This window comes from Thunnus albacares, chromosome 13 (assembly GCF_914725855.1).
Source record: "Thunnus albacares chromosome 13, fThuAlb1.1, whole genome shotgun sequence".
NCBI lineage: Eukaryota > Metazoa > Chordata > Actinopteri > Scombriformes > Scombridae > Thunnus > Thunnus albacares.
The window spans coordinates 10,638,330-10,657,384 of record NC_058118.1 but is presented as its reverse complement, the minus strand read 5'-3'; the positions used below and the strand labels follow the sequence as shown (position 1 = coordinate 10,657,384).

Here is a 19,055-nt window from a genome sequence, read left to right as displayed (position 1 = left end):
CGTCACATTCCACCATGTCAGTACATACTGTATGTGAACATGTCATATGTCACTTTAACGACCTTCGTTTTGTTTTGATGATGTGCAGTAAAAATACTAGGAATTTTTACTGAAGATGTTGGCTGAGGTTCAAGGAGGTAAACCAGGTTCTGCTGGATTCCACACAACATTCAAATATTCTGTGTCTAAAAGATGTTTTATCCTTTGTCAAGTGTAACTGCTCCCACAGGAGAATAAAACTCAGAAAAGTAAAGACACAATACAGAATCCCTGCCAACAAACAAACAAAGTATTTGCAGTGTTTCCTGCAACCTACACTGTGAAAAAAAAAGAATCCCACTTAGGTTTTGCTTAAAGAAATTTGGTATCAACTTCTGTTGACAGAAAGTGCCCCAGATAAAATTATTTAACAAAAGAGACTGAGGTAAAGCTTGTTGGTGTGCCTGTGATTTCATTTTCATTGGAGTGAATGCACATTTCATTTGGGTGCGTTTGGGTGTAAATGATATTGAAAGGTTGTGATGAGGCAGTAGATTAAATTCCGAGGAACTGCAGGTTGAGATCAGGTCTCTCTTGATTGCCAGCATCCCTCCAACTGGAACAGCGTGTTTGTGAAGGAATATCCTTCTTTGGAAGCTGAGAGTGAAGCAACACAAAAAGGTTTTTGATGAAATGTCTTCAGCTACTCAGATGCGGGCTTTCAGTGTAGTAAGTATAGTGTGTGAGACTAAAGTCAGTATATAAAAAAAAACACTGTTAAGTACTAAATTGTAGGTTTGGTTTAAATACTGTAAACTTGTTACACACATTAAAGGAGATTAACACAAAAACTATTGATAAAAAAGGTTATAAAACTGATGAAAGCTTTTCATTTGGGTCTCAGAAAAGTATGGTTGTCAAAATCTGGCAGGAAAACATCTCTGGAATGTGACATTATAAACTTAAACCAGAAATGTGAAACTATAAAACAATAGCACCTGTCTACACACACTGTGGTTGCCATGAATAACAACCCACCCACCCACTCGGTTAACCTGCATAGCAGCATCCAGGTGTGGCACTCCAGACTAGCAGGGGGTGGAATCTGAATGATTGGGGGGGGGGGGGGGGGGGTTGGGGCTCAGGTTGAAGTGACTCTACCTGCCTGCCTGTTTGAGACAGAGACCCAGAGGAGGTTCGACATCGCTCTGCTCTGACAGCGCTCACACATCTGACCTGAACAGGTGAGAACACAACAAGAATGAACTTCACACCACTTACGATTTCATATTCATTAGCTGTGCAGCTTAAGAGCTCATTACAAAGTCAGAATCGCTTTAATTTTCTAAGCATAATGAATTTGATCTGGTTAATTGGCGCTGGCGCATCTCTGGAGAGATTCATCACAAGAGATTAAAACACTAAGTGCAGGTCAAAATGTTAACAGGAGCTCAAAGAGAACACAGACAAGCTGCGGAGTGTGACAGGACACAAAACTGTAAACACAGAGCAGGAGTTAACATTCAGAGTTTATTTTATTAATCCTGTCAGGCTGACATTTGAACCTGAAATGTGAAGAGCATGTGTAATAAAATATTCCATTTTAGTTTTTTATCGATGCTCCAAATTCTAAATAAACAGAACGTAGTTGTCCAGAGGGGTTGGTAAGAAATGTTAAATGCTTAAATGTCACTTTCATAGTCTGAGTCATGCTGAGTTTCGGGGCAGAAGGCAGTGTTGGGGGTTGTGTACGAGATGCTGTGTCATTAAACAGTATTTGCTGTATTTTGTATCACAATTCTGTACACTGTGGTAACTGTTTTATTAAATATATGGAAGTTTGTATTCTCACCTTTTTCACCTTTAAATAAATTCATCAGGTTGAACATCTGAGAAAATATCAGCATCATGTCAAAAGGTATGTTTGAATCCACTATTTTACCCCTTAATAAGACGAACCTTTAAAGAGTGTTCTGAGTACCCAGGACTGACAGAAAGTATGTGTGTGTGTGTGTGTGTGTGTGTGTGTGTGTTGTAGATGTTGACAGAGACCGGGTGCTTCTAACCACCAGGGTGCGGACTTTGCTGAAAAATGATGGCAGTTGGATCCACAGATCAAAGCAGGCGAAGGAAGAGCAAGAGGAAGCATGGTATATTGAGAAAAGCCATATAGATGATGATATAGATGCAGACTCAAAAATAAAGTGTTGATTTAAAGCAATTATTCAATTAATCGCATGAATACAAATTTGAAGCCATCTTGCTTGCCTGTATCTTACTGATGTACTCTCACTCTTGCTGTATTTCCAGAAAAAAAACATCAAAGCTGTTGGGTCCTCTTTTGTTTGGCCAGTTTTTCTAATAGTCCTACATCATAAAACTGACATTGTACAAGACAAATGGTGCCACAAATATGCTGCTTGTTCACAACACATTTCCTCTGTCTTGCAGTGGGGACTGTGCTGCGGAGACCAAACCTGTTCCAGTCAGGCAGAAGTCGTATGTCCTCTCCACAGCCAAGAAATTCGGGTAAGTGTTATCAACATTCAGATCTGAACGTTGATGCTTATCTTTAACAGGTGTTGCAGAGTATATGAGTGTCTCAAAAAACAAACAAACAAACCCTCACTAAGGAAGAAACATGTCAGGGAGCAAATTATTGAGTCGCTTTTACAAACGTCACTATTTTCTGACCATCTTTAGAAACTAACTCTGTGATTTTGCAAATGTGATGGTTGATTTAAATATTTGAAGGGTAAAAATGACAAAGGAGTAGAGAAGTAAATGGACACCAAGATTCTCAAGATAACACAGTAAAAGTTATGAGATCATATGAAATAATATCAGATAAAGGTAAGTTTAACAGTTTTAAATCTGTCATTTGCTTTTGATAAATGGTCATTCTTTTATATCTGTAATTAACAATGTATTTTACTTTCAGGTTTAAAAATGCAGTAAAGCAAAAATAATTTGAGCCACAGGTTATTTAAATATCAGAGGACCAGTTCAGTGGAACCATGTGGTGGCAGTCCTGCAAGTCAAAGTGAAATTGTCCTTTGACTTTGTTGTGTCAGTGAATAATAACTAAAAAATGTATAAGGACTTCAGGCACAAATCACCATCTGTGATATTAACATACATAAACATTAACTGAGCTCTGGGGCAGCTCTGCTGCATCCATAAAGACCTTCAGTACGCTGCAGGCTGACCTGTGCTGGTTGATGAAGCATTAATCTGAATACCGTAAAATCTTTACTGAAATATTTCCCCTCAAGGCAAACAGAAACATACAACACCTGAATATTTTCCCTTCAATGTCAAAAGGGTCCTCTCAGTATTATAGAAATATGAATCCTCGATCTGAGCTGTACAAATCTCATTATTCTGCTGAGCATGAAATGTCATGATTGTTTTCTTGAAAATGTTATTCAATTATTGTACATTTTTAAAAGCCATATTCAGAGTTATGTACTTTATGTTGTAAATAGACGAAGAGATGTTCTGAAACATTCAGCGACTGTTTAGACAGTAATTATAATTATTAATACATACAGTAGTGTTCCCTGCCTGGGTATTGTGCCAGCTGTAGCTATTGCGTTCATATTACATCACCTGACTTGAACACGTCCGTAACACATACACACTTTGTTAAAAAAACAAAAGAACGTACAAGCTCTTGTCATTAATTATTAAGCTTATGGAGACGTTTGTGCTGCAAAAATACATTTATTCTGGATTTTATCCCTGAGATCATACTGTAGGCTCCCTTCTACTGAGTGAATAGGAAACATTACACATCTGAACATGCACAAGGACTAAACTTTCCTCGATAGTTCTTAGGTTTTTTATAGAAATATTCCTCTCATAACTATTTAATAAGCCACGTACATTCAGCAAAGGAACAGAAGATTCACAACCGAATGGAGTCTATGGTTTCATTTTTTATCATTTCCCTTCTATCAGTTTGAAGGAAACATTGTTTATGCTGCTGTTCTCTCAGTGTTTCACAGTAGGCTGGAACATCACAAAGAAAATAACACTTACAAATCTTCTGCATGGATACTGAACCAAAATAACTTTCACCAGCCCTCAAACTCTGACTACATTTTCACATTTACTGTACGAGTTCCTGCAATTACAGCGTGTCTCGAGCTACATAACACACTGTGTTCTGAATCTGTGCTTTTATCTTTGTTCAGGATAATGAGATGAATCTGTTCTCATACTGTTTGTTATGTTAGCTGAATAAATATTACATTGAATGAGTAAACAACCAGTTTGATCAGTAAAGAGCAGAATTAGAAAGCCAGCTCACAGTGTATACCTTGTAGACTAGCCTACGGCTTACTGTCTGGGCTCCATAACCGCTTAATGCTAGTTAGCTTAGCTAGCTGGCTGACTGTCAATCTCATGCAAGAAAAATGACAGAGCTGAGGTTAAATTTGTGGTGATATGAATGTTGTAAGGCAGTAGTTCCCAACCTCTTTGGCTTTTGACCTCTTACAAAAAAGCAACATCTACTTACGAGCCTTCGTCTTGCCTTAATCGGGACATGAACTGTGAGCAGTTTGACCAAAAAGTGGTATTTTTTTCACAGATTGTTTCATTTGAAGAATTTTTAGAGGCCCAAAGAGGTTAAGACATCCAATATTTCACAAGATAAATGCAACAATTAGAGGAAACTCACAATTTTGTGTACCAGAAATATATCTTTTTCTTTCTGTTGGGACGCCACCAGGTTGGGAAACACTGTTGTACAGCATTCAAACAATGTACATCAGATATAAAACCTCAATTACTAAATCTGAGCACAATGTTGGCAAGTAATTAACATCAACACGCCCCCTTCTTCTGGTAAGCTGACAAACACAGCACTGTGAGGGGAGGCTGGGGGAGGCGGTGCACAATACTCATGCAGGAGTGTAAATCCATTCAGTGTTTCAAATGATAGAACTGATTTCTGTTCATTGAGGTAAAGCTGGGCGATATGGACAAAATCAAATATTGAAATTGTTTTGGACAAATTGATTTTGATAATGCGACAATATTGTAGGGATCGCTATTGAGATTTTTGATAAATAATCATCAGTTAAGTGGATATAAGGACTAAGTGGGTAAAGGAAAATGACAGAACAGCTAGAACAGTCTGTAAGTTCAGATAATTACATCACTTTACTGTAGCCTGCCTTACATGCAGCCTTTAAAACCAGGAAAAGACAACACTTATGCTATATCACGATATTATGATTTCCAAAATCTAAGACGATATCTAGTCTCATATCACGATATTGATATAATATTGATATATTGCCCAGCCCTACATTCAGATTTTGATTTTGAGTTTGAATTATGCAGTCAATCAATGTTCCCTGTTAGGATGAGGGTCCAGCAGCAGTGAGGTCTCCTACAGTGTGCATCCCCTGTGCTGATGAGGACAATGAGGGTCCGGCTGCTGGGCCCGTGCTGTGCGATGGCATTAAATTTTCCTCATTAATGGCGAAGTGGTTCAGCGGGTAGATACCACATTTCCTAAAGCTTTCCTTGACAATCCTGACACCTTCCTCCTCTTTCGCTACCTGATACGTCCCCTTAAACACACCTGAGAACTCCTTCTTGCTGACTGCAAAGTGAGTATCAGTGGTACAACCGTCACCAATCAGTGCTGCGAAGCGCTGCTTCAGGAGTGCAAAGAGACCCACATCGAGTGGCTGCAGGACGTGAGAGCAATGAGGCGGGAGGCACAGAAGTATAACGTCCTCCTTGCGAGCAGCTTCCACCACCTCCAGGTTCACGGGCGACTTGTGGCCGTCAAAAATCAGCAGCAGTGGACGCTCCTTTGGCGCTTGCACAAGGAAATGTTTGAGGAACCACTTCTTGAAAAGCTCAGAGTTGATACACCCCGAGTCCGACCATCCATACAGGGCGTTTGGCGGCCCTTGAGTCTTGTAGCATACTCCGCCTGGGTAGGCTTTTGAGTAGATAATAAACGGGGCAATGTCCTCTCCAGCTGCACTAAAGCAAGCCAGGACGGAGATGTGGTCCCTGGAGCCTGGTGCTGGCTTGCAGCCCAGACTGGCAGATTTGGGAAGAATCACCCTCTTCCTGCCCAGCTGAAAGCCCGTCTCATTGCAGTTTAAGATTTGGTGAGGCTTGTCCCTCAGCCCGTGAGTGTCCATGACGGTGCTCAGCAAGTGAAAAAACTGATCCACCGCTTCCTTCCTTACACACACTGTCCTCCCGCGGACAACATTGTCTGCCGGCTGGATGGTAATATTCTTTTCTTGCCGTTTCCTAAAATTGAGCCACCAGGTCTGGCCCAGCTTAGAGAACGCCACTCTCCGGTGCTGCCGCTTATAAATCGAAGAGGCGAAGGACACCAGCTGCTGCTTAGTCAGTGGGAATCCATGCTTGGACATGTACAAGGAGAACTCCACCAGCAGTTCCTCATCAGCAGAGGTTATAAGCTGAGCTGGCCCGCTGCGACTCCCTGGTGTCACCCGTCCACTGACTCTGTCCCCCAGTGAAGATTTAGGGACTCCAAACTCCTTGGCAGCCTGTCTCACCGTGCACCTCCCCGACTTCACCTCGATCAGTGCGCGCTCCATGGCCTCCTCTGTCCATTTCTTCTTCTTTTTCCTCCCGATTTTGTCAAGATGATTTCTCGATGGCATTTTTTTTCCTAGGATGGCACAGAAAATGCAGGCATGAATGATGTAATGAGATAGCAACAACAAATACAGCCTAATTATGGGTTGTATCGCATCGCAAAATTCAAACATCACTTAATTAAATAAAACCTGTTCAGAGAGACCTTCAGTGTTATTCACTCTTCCTCCCCTTTTATCTACACTTTCACCTTGAACCACAGACTGCACACAGCTCTGTCTGTTCATTTTCCTGATGGGTACAGGGATTACATCACTCCCTCTTTCTGATCCAAACTGAAGGGGAATTTTTACTTTAAAGTTGTCAAACAGGCGTTAAGAGATGCTGTCTGTTCTTTATGAAAACTTTTTTCATTTGTGAAGAAAGAAAAGGGATCATTTTGCTATTTTTCTTTATGCAGACCACACAGACCAACTTTATGAAAAATTTCATATTTGGATTGGTCAAATCAGTTTATTTTATTTGTGAAAACAGAATAAAACATCCAGACATCCAGACCACATAAGTCAAGGTCTGTAAAACACTGACGAGTCAAACCTGATGACTGTATGACAAGGAAATAAATCTACCTCCAGGACACAAAAGTTCTGACAGTATTTACAACTGTCTAGGTTGTCCATGTTAAAGGATAGGTTCACAATTGTTGTAATCGTTCCTGCTGTTCATACTGACCATCAGAACAGTGATTCTCAACCTTCTGGTGTCAAGGACCCCCCAATTGATACACATCAGGCCGCTGGCCTGTATTTGATAAGATGTTGTCTCAGGGATCGCCATATGATAAGATTTAGTTATTCCATAACAGTCTATACTGCAGATTGGCTGATTAACAGCAAAGAGTGTGACACCTACAAACAGAATAGTCATTCTTATGCATTCTCTCATTGGGCTAACTTCTATTCAATGAAATAATAGTGAAATTAAAATATTCCCTATTTTTCTGGGGACCCCCCGGAACCCCCTCAAGGACCCCTGGGGGTCCCTGGACCTCAGGTTGAGGATCCCTTCATAATGCAGTTACAATGTAAGTGATGGGGACAAAATCCACAAGCCTCCTTCTGTGCAACAGGGAAACACTGAGGAAATACAAAGAGGGAATTTTATGCTAAAAACACTGTAAATGTGGCGGATATCCAGTTGATATGACTAACTTACACTGCTGAAGCCTCATATAAGCTTCAGATACATTTTTAGATGCATTTTTGCATAAAAATGTGAACACACTGTGGATTTTGTCCCCCATCACTTACACTGAAAGCACATTTGAAGGGAATAGTCAGTGTGAACAGGAGGAATAATTACAGCAAGGAAAACCTCTTTCACTGTTCATATGGACACAGGACTGTTGTTTTAAGACACACTTGAAAAATTGTGAACCTATCCTTTAATTTAGTCCAGGTTTACTTGGTTTAATGTTATCTTGTAAATTAGCCTATCTGTTGGACAACTCTAAATATCCTAACAGGAATATGAGCCTTAAGTTTCCCTAAAATTCCTTCTTAAATCTTGAATAGGAAGCCAACTTCACCTTCGGCATTCAGCTACTACAATATTATGTATTAGTATTTCCAACTGTATGACAGTCAAAGCTGCCCTTATACGTCGGGAAAACTGTTATAATACCAACTGACTTACTGGTCTTGTGGAGTCAGGAGAGATATTCAGTGTGGGACAGAAGAAAACTCGTCAAATGTTGGTTGTTTTGACGCCACACACCGTAACGTGTCGTTAACGTTACAGCTTGCAGACTAACAATAATGTGAGCCGTGGTGGTTTTTCAGACAACAAATTACGCTTAAAACAGAAACCAGGTAGTAGTGTGTCTTCTGCGGTTGTCACTTAATGTCTGTCGGCAACAGAAAGTTGAAATGACGCGGTTACAGTCTAACAGTTTAGCATTGCTTCCCCTTCCTAGCATGACAAGAGTAAAGAGGCACTATCGCTCCTTGCCTTTGCCCCACCCGCATTCTGAGAAGTCCCGCCCTTCTCTGCCTCTGATTGGCTAGATTTTGTTACTTTCGTTGGTTAGATTGGTTAGGTTTAGTCATGAGGAGTGAGATTGGTTAAGAACAGGGTAAGAATATCACGACCAAAGTCAATCAGAGGCAGGGTAGGGCGGGTCTTCACAGAATGCGGGTGGGAAAAAAATAACGCTACTGCCTCCAATCACAACAAACCCGGAAGTTTTGTGATAGTTTCTTCAAAATAAAAGTTTGGCAGTTCCTGTTACAAAAATAAGCGTCGTCGAAGTATAAACTCAATAAATTGCATCACACTACTGGATAGGTTCACAATTTTTCAAGTGTGTCTTAAAACAACAGTCAGGTGTCCATATGAACAGTGAAAGAGGTTTTCCTTGCTGTTATTATTCCTTCTGTTCATACTGGCAATTAAAAGATCCCCTTCAAATGTGCTTTCAATATAAATGATGGGGCCAAAATCCACAGTGTGTTCACACAGTCATTTTCTGCAAAAATGCATTCAAATCTGAAGCTTATATGAGCCTCCAGCAGTCTGAGTTAGTCATATCAAGTGGATATCTGCCACATTTACAGTCTTTTTAGCATCAACCTCCCTCTTTGTGTTTCCTCGGACAGTGTTTCCCTGTTGAGCTGCGGTGGGAGTATAGTAACAAAAAGAGGGACCTTGCCACTAAAAAGACTGTAAAATTGAAAGATACTTGATGTGACTCATTTGGATGGCTGAAGCTTCATATTGACTTCAGATACATTTTTGCACAGAAGCAGGACTGTGGATTTTGGTCCCAATCACTTCCATTATAAGTGCATTATGAAGGGATTTTTTAATGGTCAGTATGAATAGCAAGAATGATTACAGCAAGAAACAACATGTGCCAGTGTTTATTTAGGTACCTGACTATTGTTTTAAGACAGACTTGAAAAATTGTGTAAAATAATAAATAAAGTCATATGCTGAAACTGCCACACTTCACATCATTTCACACTGAACAGGTTTTATGTGTCGATACCATATTCAGTAAAAAAGTATATGTTTTACAATTACCTGTTGTAATATTATACATTTACATTATCCCTTGCAAAAACCTCACCATAACCATCCTGTGGACAGACAGACAGATAGATAGATAGATAGATAGATAGATAGATAGATAGATAGATAGATAGATAGATAGATAGATAGGTGTGCCTTATTGATCCCAAAGGAGATACTACTAGTACTACTAGGCTACTACTAGTTTAAAGCTGATGGAATCTTTCATCAGCAGTGAAGAATTATTTAGCTACTGTTTTGTAGCCTGCTATAAGGTTATAAATGTCAAAGTTCATGATGAGTTTCTTATTCCTTCCTTGTAGATCAGTAGAGACTCCACAGAGCCCTCCACACCAAAAGACACAGTTAGTTCCCTCTGAAGGGTATGTATGTACTTCATTATTAATGTATGTACGTCATTATTAATCCCAGTTAAGTCCAATATCTGTTAAGCAAGTTTTACATTTAAACCAAATATTGAATGTTAGTGGAAGATTCAATTAATCTGCACATTTTTCTGTTCTTTATATTAGTGATTCAGCTAATCAGGCAAATAGTGAAGTTATACCTCCCAAAAAAGATGCTCAGCCTGAGGGGTCAACAGTGGAGACTACAGATGATACAAAGTAAGTATAAGAGCTCTACTGACTGTAACTGCAAGTATAGAATTAACAGATGCTGAGTGTAGGGATTTTTTTAAATCATTTGTTCATTTTGCATAGTTGGGAATAAGCAACTTTCCTTATTACAGGCCCCAAGCATCCTCAGAAGAACGTGCCCAAACTGGTGAGGCACAACCAGAAAAATCAGAGGCTGTGTCTCCTGTGGAGCCAGCTGAGCAATCAGTTGCCGAAACAACTCCAGAAAAGAAGGAAGAATGCGTTGATACACCTGTTGACCAGTCAAAGGTAGAACACAATGAGGAGGCTGTTGAGGCCTCTACAGCTTCTCATGCAGAAGTTATCCAAAATGGTGAGACACAGCCAGTTTCAAAGGAAAAAACAGAAGCAGTGTCTCCTGTGGAGCCAGCTGAACAACCTGTGGCCGACACAACTGCAGAAAAGAAGAAAGAACATGTCGACGCACCAGTTGACCTGTCAGATGTAGAATACAATAAGGGGGCAGCTGAGGCATCTGCAGCTGTTCATGTGGAAGCTCCTGTTGCAAAAACCTCAGCTGAGGCAGCGACAGAGGAGAGTAAAGAGGCTGCTGAGGTCCCTGCTGTGCTCACAGTCGAACTAAAACCCGAAGTAGAACCTTCAACTGAAACAGAGCCAACAAATGTGACAAATCACGAGCCTGCAGGAGTGGAATCAACTACACATCCAGCAGAGGGGAGTTGTGAGAAATGTCCTCCAGAAAAGTACACAGAAGAAACTGTTGAAGCTGCAGCTGAGGTTGTGGAGGAGTCATTGCCTGAAACTCCCGCTGTGACTAATGCGGCAGCAGCAGCACAAGAAGCTGCTATCCAAAACAGCACGGCACCTGTCCCTGATTTACTGGCTGATACTGTATCCGAATCGCCCACTCAACCTGCTACTGATACTGCTGTCAAGTCTGTAGAGTCTGCAGCACCAGCACAGTCAGCTCTAAACACCAGAGCTGAAGAAGAAAGCAAGGGTGAAGTCCAAGCTGCTGTCGAACCAGCACCCGAGACTACAACAGATCATGCGACGGAGATGAAGATCGAGGATGCTGTTGAACCTGCGACAGCTTCAGATGTTGAAGCTGTTCAGGATAAGATAGTTGTAAAAGCCATTGAACTGACAGATGCATTAGATGTGGAGGCACCCACAGCTGAAGCTGATCCTGAACCCGGGGAAGATCCAAAACAATCCCACTCAGAGGAGGTGAAACCAGATCAAAAGTCTGATGATGCCAACAAGTTAGTAAGCTCAATAAATAAAAATAATAAAAAGCATTTACTGTTTTTCATATTCATGTTTTCACTTGTGTACAATAAAACACAATTATTCTTTGTTGGTGACAATTTATTTGTAGCACTGAAACGTTTGAAAAACCTGTGGAGGAGCAACAATCTACACAAACTCTGTATAAGACCAGGTGGGTGTCTCACATTAAAGTCTAAATCATTTGGTATTTTATGTAAATGGTATGTGAATTATGCAAAGTCAATACTTTGTTACAAAGTCACACAAACGTTAACAAAGGTGATGGTCTTTTTAACACTTTCTTTCAGGGATGGCAAAGCAGTTTGTTCATTCTGTGACGAAATAATTGACGGAAGTGTCAAGATCACATTCAGCGAACCTCTGGTGAGCTACCACCCTGAATGTCTAAAGGTTTGTTTTGTCTTCTTTACCTACCCATATATTAAATATATAATTTTTTTATTGACTCTTGTCTTTGCATAATGTTAATACTGAGTATGTTTTTGCAGTGTGGTGTGTGCGCTGAGGCCCTGGGAGATTTGTTGACTCCCATGTTCCTGCATGACCAACTGATCCACTGTGGTGGATGCTTTGCGAAAGCTCTCTAGACCTGAAGCCATAACTGGGACAAATGTGTCGCCTTGGAAGACTCAAAGCACACTGTGATAAATGTGTTGTTTGGACTGAGAACCTCACCGCTGTTGCCTTCACTCTGTATCTTTCTTTTGAACCAGTTTCCCCACTGGAAGTTTTTAGGACACAGTGTATTGTCAGGATGAACTATTCTGTTGTGGAACGCTTGAGCAGTATATTGTTTATTGCCAAAGATGATTAAATGAAATACTTAACAATCAACAGGGAAGATTTTTATTGCAACATAGTATATGGTTGAAATAAAACCACAATTTAATGCCTCAGATTTAAATTGTTTAATCAGCTTTAATTTCATTTGAGCACACACAACACAATCCAGCTCAGTAAGTAGCAGGGCTACACATTAAACATGAGTCACCTGGAGGCAAGTTATTGTTAAATGTGGAAGAATCAACACTTCAGCAACATAAAAACAGCTTATTTTAAGCAGTAACCAAAACACCTCCAGGATGGAAATGGATACATGCATTTGTTTCCCCCCCACACAGTGGTGTTTAAACAAAGCAAAAATGCATTATTAGTGAATGAAAAGTACATGTATCGTAAGTGAAGGTAAACAGAGGCGATGGCAGGTGACACCTAACCTCCAAGAAAACTTTGGTACATTCAGCTTCACTCGCTTTAGTTCACATAATGTTGATACATAAGATGGTGATAATGAGGCAGCGGCAAAATCATATTCATAGAACCAATATATGCATCAGTAAACACTGAATGGTGTGCATGCGGTTATGATTTGCAGGGCGAGCTGTCACTGCTCTTAATTATTCATGAAACGTCATACATCACAATCTGACAACGGCATCAGCGCCAATGAAGCGTCACAAAAAAGGATAAGACAGGAGATGCAACCTGCTAAGAGGCAGATGAACAACAAAGCTAAGAGAATCATCTGAGAGGAGGATTTGATGAGAAGGCCAGAGCTCACTGCTGGGAATGAATTATCTTCATCTCTCTGTCTGTTGCTCATACAAAACAGTGATGAGAAATATTTCTGTCTGTTATTGGACACGTCTAAAGAAAAACTAGCAGGTGATCCAGGTGTTTGGAAGTCGCTGTTTCCCAGAGGATGAAGAGTAGACTGTCCATCTCATAGCCAGAGGATGGGGTTGACTGCACTTAGCGGATACCTTTCCTGCCCAGGAACCGCAAGATCGCGTAGTTGTAGGTGGTGGCAATCATATACAGAAACTGCAAAGGAAGACATTGATGGGTGGAGGAAGAGTAGGAAGGAAAAAGGTGAAAAAATGGGTTTGAACATATAGTATGTACTTGGACAATCATGTACAGCATCATTTTAAAGGGTCAGTATACCCAAATTACAAACCCCTCAAAACAAACAAACAAAAATAAAAATAATTTTTATTCATCTCTAGTTGTATCCAACTAAACAGTTTTACAGTTTTGAGTTGTCTTAGTGTTTGAGATATCAACCTCTGAGATTTTTGCTACCAGCCCAATACAAAGAGGGTGAGTGGAACTTTCTTTGTGGTGCTCAAGATTCAAGATTCCTTTATTGTTACGTCCCATTATACAAATATAAGAGAGTAAAATTCTTGGGTTTTGGCTCCTTGACACTGCAGCAACAATAACAATAATATAACAATAGAAATAGCAGTAAAAATAGCACCAAATAATACAACAAAATAAAAGTATATATATGATATAAATAATGTATAATGTGTGTAAAATGCTGTGTGTGTACTAAAAATAGTACTAGAAAAGTAGTACTAAAAATATAATACAGTAAAAATATGAATAATGTATAGTGTGTGTAAAATGCTGTGTGTGTGTAGGTTCTGCCATAAATGTGCATACGTGTGTGTAGTTGTTTGCATGTTTGTGTGTTTGTGTATGCACAGCTATGTCTGTGTGTGTGCGTGTGTGTGTGTGTGTCACAGACAGACAGGCAACAGGCCATTAGTGTCCATTATTCATAAGCCTGGTTGCTTGGTGGAAAAAACTGTCCCGGAGCCTGCTGGTCCAGGCCTTGAGGCTGCGGTACCGCTTGCCAGACGGCAGCAGCTGAAACAGTCTGTGGTTGGGGTGGCTGGGATCTTTGATAATCCTGTCTTTACTGACACACCGTCCCTTGTAAATGTCCTGGATGGAGGAATGCTCACAGGACGTCTACAACGGACAGTGTGTGCTGCTCACAGTATTGAAAACTGAATTTGACAGTGTCTCTGTTACTGTGGATAATCCACATACTTTGCTGTGAGCAGTCTTCATAGGAACTATTTTTTCAGTAGAAAGTAGTTCCACTGAAAAAAAGTTCAATAGTGAGGCCTGGAAGAGATTTTGCTGCTGCATTAAAAACACACAAAAAGAAAATATTTCTCAATGCTTTGAGCACCACAAAATAAATCTCATTCACCTCCATTGTATTGGAGTGGCAGAGACAAGTATCTAGAAACTATTGGCATGGCTTAATACTTTTAAATATGTACAGTATTTTTGTAATTTGGGTGAACTGCCCCTTTAAATATAGTGGTATTTACTATAGTATGCTTAAAGATCCCCTCCAGACATGTTTTAGGCATATAAAAATAGTCTTCTTGGAATAATAACTTGTGTCTGACATGTTTTGTTCCAGAACAAAGTGCAGTTAATTAGTTATAAAATCTTAATGACATCTCCTCTTTCTCCCTCCAGAATCTGGGAATATACAAAAATGTTTAATGAATACAAGATGTCTCCTGCTTCACTGTAAAGTCCATTCTCAGTGTTTGTGCACTGGAGGCTTCAAGTTTCCACATCACACTTGTGTAGGTTGCATATTGGACCACGATTGGCTTCCAAATTAGTTGTGACGTCACAAATCACGCTCCACTGAATTAAACTCAGATTTAAGGTGAACACAAAGAAACTTTCCCTCTTCAGCAGATGGATGTGAAAACAGCCTTTTTGTGTCAAACTCTGCACAGTGAAACTCATCCAAACATCCAAATGAAGTAACAATAAGCAAAACACATTTATGAGTGGAGGGAGACTTTAAATATTTAATCATACCCAATAGCATATAAATTATCAAAACGATTGCTCACCAGTGCTAAGAGAGTGATCCCAGCACCAGCAAATGCAGCTATGTACAAGTCATAGGTGACGTGGAACTGTAAGACATAACAAACACCAGTTAGTTTCATATACATTCATGAAATTTAACCAATCCCTTCTCTGTTTTTGTCATCCTATTATGTAAAAATGCTCACGTACACACCCATCTGATACTTAATAAAACTGCCACAATTCGACCAGTGTGAGGATGCAGATTTGAAATACTGAACGGTGTAAAATGAAAAATTGAATTTATCTACTCACTTCACTGGTTTTGCAAATAGATGCCAAGGTCATCCCACAAGACTTGCCTGGCATTGCATTCCAAGGGAGCAGTCCTTAAATAAAGACATGATGTAAGTATCTCATACCACTGCTGAATCATGATGAGTTAAAGCTATTTCCCAAATCTGTCTTGCATACAGCGTATGAGGGAAGCAGCAGCAAATAAATTAATATAAAGGTGTAGTTATCTTCATTATTTCATAACTAATTTAATGACTAGTTTTGCATCCACTGATTAAATTCATTGCTTTAAAGGACACATTAACATTCTCATCAGGTGGACATGCGGTCAGTCATTATAAGAACAACGCACCATACTGCCTGGCGTCCATGCAAATCCAGCTATGCTGATTAATGCTGGGGGCCCTTTCTGCCAGAATGTTGATGTTGTGGCAGGTCTGCTCCATGTTGAACAAGAAGAAGACTGGGATAGCAGTGAAGGCAAACACCGCCAGCCAGATGAAGGCCAAGATGTACGTCACGATGATAAACTGTGGAAATAAAAAAGTGCAGTACATAAGGTCATAGAGATGTTCGGGTCTCTGTGTGATAAATGTGGTGTCATTAAATCAGCTATCAACCATAATTCATGAATCTGCGCAGAAACAAAGAGCATTTCATTGGGCTTAGAAGTTAAAACAAACCTGCATTCAGCATCTTAACAATGACCTGACATCACATTTCCCCCTCCCTCTTCACCCCCTCCCTCCTTTCTCTTACCGTCAGGCTGAGGCAGCGGCCACATTGGGTGCTCCTGAACTCCCCAAAGGTCTGCTTGACAGCACTTGTGGTGTAGAAACCCTCAGCCAGTAGCAGGATACCGTAGAGGAAGAAAAATGAAGCCAGGCCATAGATCACATACTGGAAGTATTTGATACTGGGAGAGTCATAGGGAGAAGTCAGTCAAGCAGTAAAATGCAGCAGTTCTTGAGAGGTCTATAATCACAATTCAGAGAATGCAACTGAAGGATCACTCACAAGGAGGCCATGACCACAAAGTCCTGAACGTTGCGGGCGAAGTGAGTCTCCACGAGGACTTCGGTCTGGGACAACGCTTCGTGCCCACAGCCGCAAAATAATGCCATGCCAGCATAGCACAGCAAGGTGGCCACCAGGGATGGGTAGGGCACTGCCCCAATGCACCGGATACAGCAATCATAACAACCTGAGGGGGCATAATATATCAGCACACAGGCGGCACACACCGCACATATAACCACACAACACATCTAAGCCACGGTGGGGGAGCTCTATCAACTTCTGGGGGAGCTATGAAATAGGCCTTGCTCTGTCTGCAAATCCATGAGCATACACCAAACCCCACCAACAGGCAAGAAAGCAACAGAAAAAAAAAAAAAAAAATTAGACAGCTCTGACAAACAAGAGTTCAAGCAGCGGTTCCCAATAAAGCGTCCAAACAAAAGCAGTCACCACTGATTTCGCAACAACCTCATGCACTTCTTCCAGTGTAAGCTGCGCTTTTGAAGCAGGTAGCAAATATCCACAGTGTTAATAAATGCATTGGCAGAAATGGGATAGAGGAAAGCACCTAAGGCTTTGCAAAGCCAAGGCTGCCTGACCGGAAACATTTGCTGCTTCTGATTCTGTACTCCACAACAAGAAGGATCCCAGTGCCAACCAGTGATGTACAGTGCTGCCTACAAGGTATTGTTACTGTAAAATAAGCCTCTCTGTGCTGATTTCATCCGTATGCGGAGGCTCCTCTGCTTGTACCAACACCTCACAGCTCAGCCCCTACTAACTCTGGTCCAACCCTCTTTCTCCAGCGGTCACAGGCGTCACCAGGCAAGCGAGAGATGGTGGTGAAACATTGGCTTTAGGGGCTGGAAGAAAGAGCTTCTCTTTGTGGCTGTTAATACAATATCCATTGTATTTGCAATGATCGGGGTGAACAAAGGGCAGTGATGTCAAACAAACAAAGACTATGGTGCCACAATACACACACACACACAGCAGGAAGAAGTGGCAGAGGGGTCTCAACTCCACTGGCAAGGTCACTACTCAGGCCATCCTCCATCCACAGCTGGCTGAGACTGGTACCACTGAGTGTCAATGCAGGCGGGGGCTGGGTTCAAGTGTTCAAAGAGTGGGTTGGAGCATAATGAAGGAGAGGGGTAATTTGAATAACTTCACAACAACAACAACAACAACAACCCCACTCGAAATTTTGTTGCTACACATTGTGAAATCCTTTGGTGCCTAAATTACATCAGTGTGATAAAAGATTCTGATAATTTCACAAATTAAAGGATTTTAGTTGGAAGGAACAGAAGCTGTTGGTTAAACAAACTGCTACAAAAGTATAAATAGTAACAGCAGGAAGACTGTTGAGTCCCAAAAAACGATAGTGCCTGCAGACACCCACGTCTCAGCTGCGCCCTGCAACAGTGGTTAGAGTGATTGAGTGATAAACAGTCCATTATATTTGAATTCATTGCGAAAGGCATCAGTGCATTTACAGTAGATGCCAGATAATCAATCAAGACTACAAAGCTGTTAAATAAAATATGCACAAGTTGGCACGAGTTGTTTGTAAGTGACAGAAAATGGTTATCAGAAGTTGCTTGCGTCCACAGTCCTCATGGAAATTTGCTCATTTACACCCATGACACGTGTGGGAGTATCTGAACTCTTTGACATTAGTGACCTGGTATGGCCTTGACATGATGAGAGTCACTGCTTATCTCTGTCAGCCACGCTGAGTTCAGTCTAGTTTATGGTTAAAAGGGGTTAGAGGACGTGATGAGGAGTTCTTTCTAGTAAGTTGAAGTCCATGTGCTGTTTTCTTTCCAGTACCCTGAAATCATCATTCTATGTTTAACTTATATCATATATTGGGAACAAAGGGCAAAGGGTAAATCCACAATAAATTTATAATCCATAGGTGGATATCAGAATAATTTTGATAAATCAGAGCACTGGATTAATTTGCCCACAGTGCATGAGGGCAACATGATGTCTAAGGCCAGAAAGCACATATTAAAGGCTACAGTAGTAAGTTATTGAAATTCACATCATCAAATCATATTAATAATAGATGATAAGAGTTATTAAAGATTCTGTGCACTCACCCATGTCCAGAAAGAAGTGTGGGGGTTATTGAAGTTTTGCTGAGTGGCTTTGTGAGTAGTGATATGCGGATATGAGAAGTTATTCCCCGCCACTCCTATATGAATCTGACTCGCGCTTTTGTCTCATCAACAATAGATAGACCACATCTCCCCGAGTCACATCTTAAAGTCACAAAGTCCCATTTCAGCTGCCAGTCATTATTTATAGAGCCCTGGGTTCAGTACTGGGGACAGAAGCGGGTCACAAATTCCAATATGCGCTGTTTTTTTTCTGGTATTTGGTGCGATTTGCTGCATTTTAGCTGTTTGACTTAACATGTGGGTAATTAAGTAAGACGTTTTTACATGTACACTTTATACACAACAGTATATCCACAAATGATCAGATTAAATCAGTTTATACTCTTTGGTCAATCTA

The 19,055-nt window shown here is 40.7% G+C and overlaps 3 protein-coding genes across 4 annotated transcripts; 1 reads left to right on the top strand and 2 right to left on the bottom strand.

Moving 5' to 3' along the window:
• Nucleotides 1-1,146: 1,146 nt before the first annotated feature.
• Nucleotides 1,147-12,404, top strand: si:dkey-125i10.3 (surface protein). The gene is made up of 10 exons (XM_044371225.1): nt 1,147-1,223; nt 1,860-1,897; nt 2,018-2,129; nt 2,431-2,508; nt 9,981-10,040; nt 10,191-10,283; nt 10,409-11,542; nt 11,659-11,721; nt 11,858-11,960; nt 12,059-12,404. Exons 2-10 carry the CDS (start codon nt 1,888-1,890, stop codon nt 12,155-12,157), a joined length of 1,752 nt encoding a protein of 583 aa, XP_044227160.1. The 5' UTR covers nt 1,147-1,223; nt 1,860-1,887; the 3' UTR covers nt 12,158-12,404.
• Nucleotides 5,122-8,595, bottom strand: LOC122995846 (MFS-type transporter clz9-like). The gene is made up of 2 exons (XM_044371226.1): nt 8,277-8,595; nt 5,122-6,658 (listed from the first exon to the last, which is right to left on the bottom strand). The coding sequence occupies exon 2, from the start codon at nt 6,648-6,650 to the stop codon at nt 5,352-5,354; it is 1,299 nt and encodes a 432-aa protein (XP_044227161.1). The 5' UTR covers nt 6,651-6,658; nt 8,277-8,595; the 3' UTR covers nt 5,122-5,351.
• Nucleotides 12,405-12,463: 59 nt separating the features above from the next.
• Nucleotides 12,464-18,789, bottom strand: plp1b (proteolipid protein 1b). Of its 2 annotated transcripts, none has more exons than XM_044371229.1 (7): nt 18,638-18,789; nt 16,524-16,710; nt 16,266-16,422; nt 15,859-16,036; nt 15,525-15,598; nt 15,251-15,316; nt 12,464-13,394 (listed from the first exon to the last, which is right to left on the bottom strand). In XM_044371229.1, the coding sequence occupies exons 1-7, from the start codon at nt 18,639-18,641 to the stop codon at nt 13,323-13,325; spliced, it is 738 nt and encodes a 245-aa protein (XP_044227164.1). In that variant the 5' UTR covers nt 18,642-18,789; the 3' UTR covers nt 12,464-13,322. The 2 variants fall into 2 exon arrangements, with proteins under 2 accessions (XP_044227164.1, XP_044227163.1); XM_044371228.1 differs by lacking the exon at nt 18,638-18,789 and adding an exon at nt 17,095-18,531.
• Between the last annotated feature and the right edge of the window lie 266 nt (nt 18,790-19,055).

Excerpts from the sequence above, each read along its gene's own strand:
- si:dkey-125i10.3 (XM_044371225.1), top strand. Across the intron at positions 2,130-2,430 it reads GAAGAGCAAGAGGAAGCATG|TGGGGACTGTGCTGCGGAGA; the intron begins GTATATTGAGAA and ends TCTGTCTTGCAG. Across the intron at positions 2,509-9,980 it reads TCCACAGCCAAGAAATTCGG|ATCAGTAGAGACTCCACAGA; the intron begins GTAAGTGTTATC and ends CCTTCCTTGTAG.
- LOC122995846 (XM_044371226.1), bottom strand. The coding sequence starts at position 6,650 with ATGCCATCGAGAAATCATCTTGACAAAATCGGGAGGAAAAAGAAGAAG.
- plp1b (XM_044371228.1), bottom strand. The coding sequence starts at position 17,134 with ATGTTTCCGGTCAGGCAGCCTTGGCTTTGCAAAGCCTTAG. Across the intron at positions 16,037-16,265 it reads GCCGCTGCCTCAGCCTGACG|TTTATCATCGTGACGTACAT; the intron begins GTAAGAGAAAGG and ends TTATTTCCACAG. Across the intron at positions 15,599-15,858 it reads CATGGACGCCAGGCAGTATG|GACTGCTCCCTTGGAATGCA; the intron begins GTGCGTTGTTCT and ends TCTTTATTTAAG.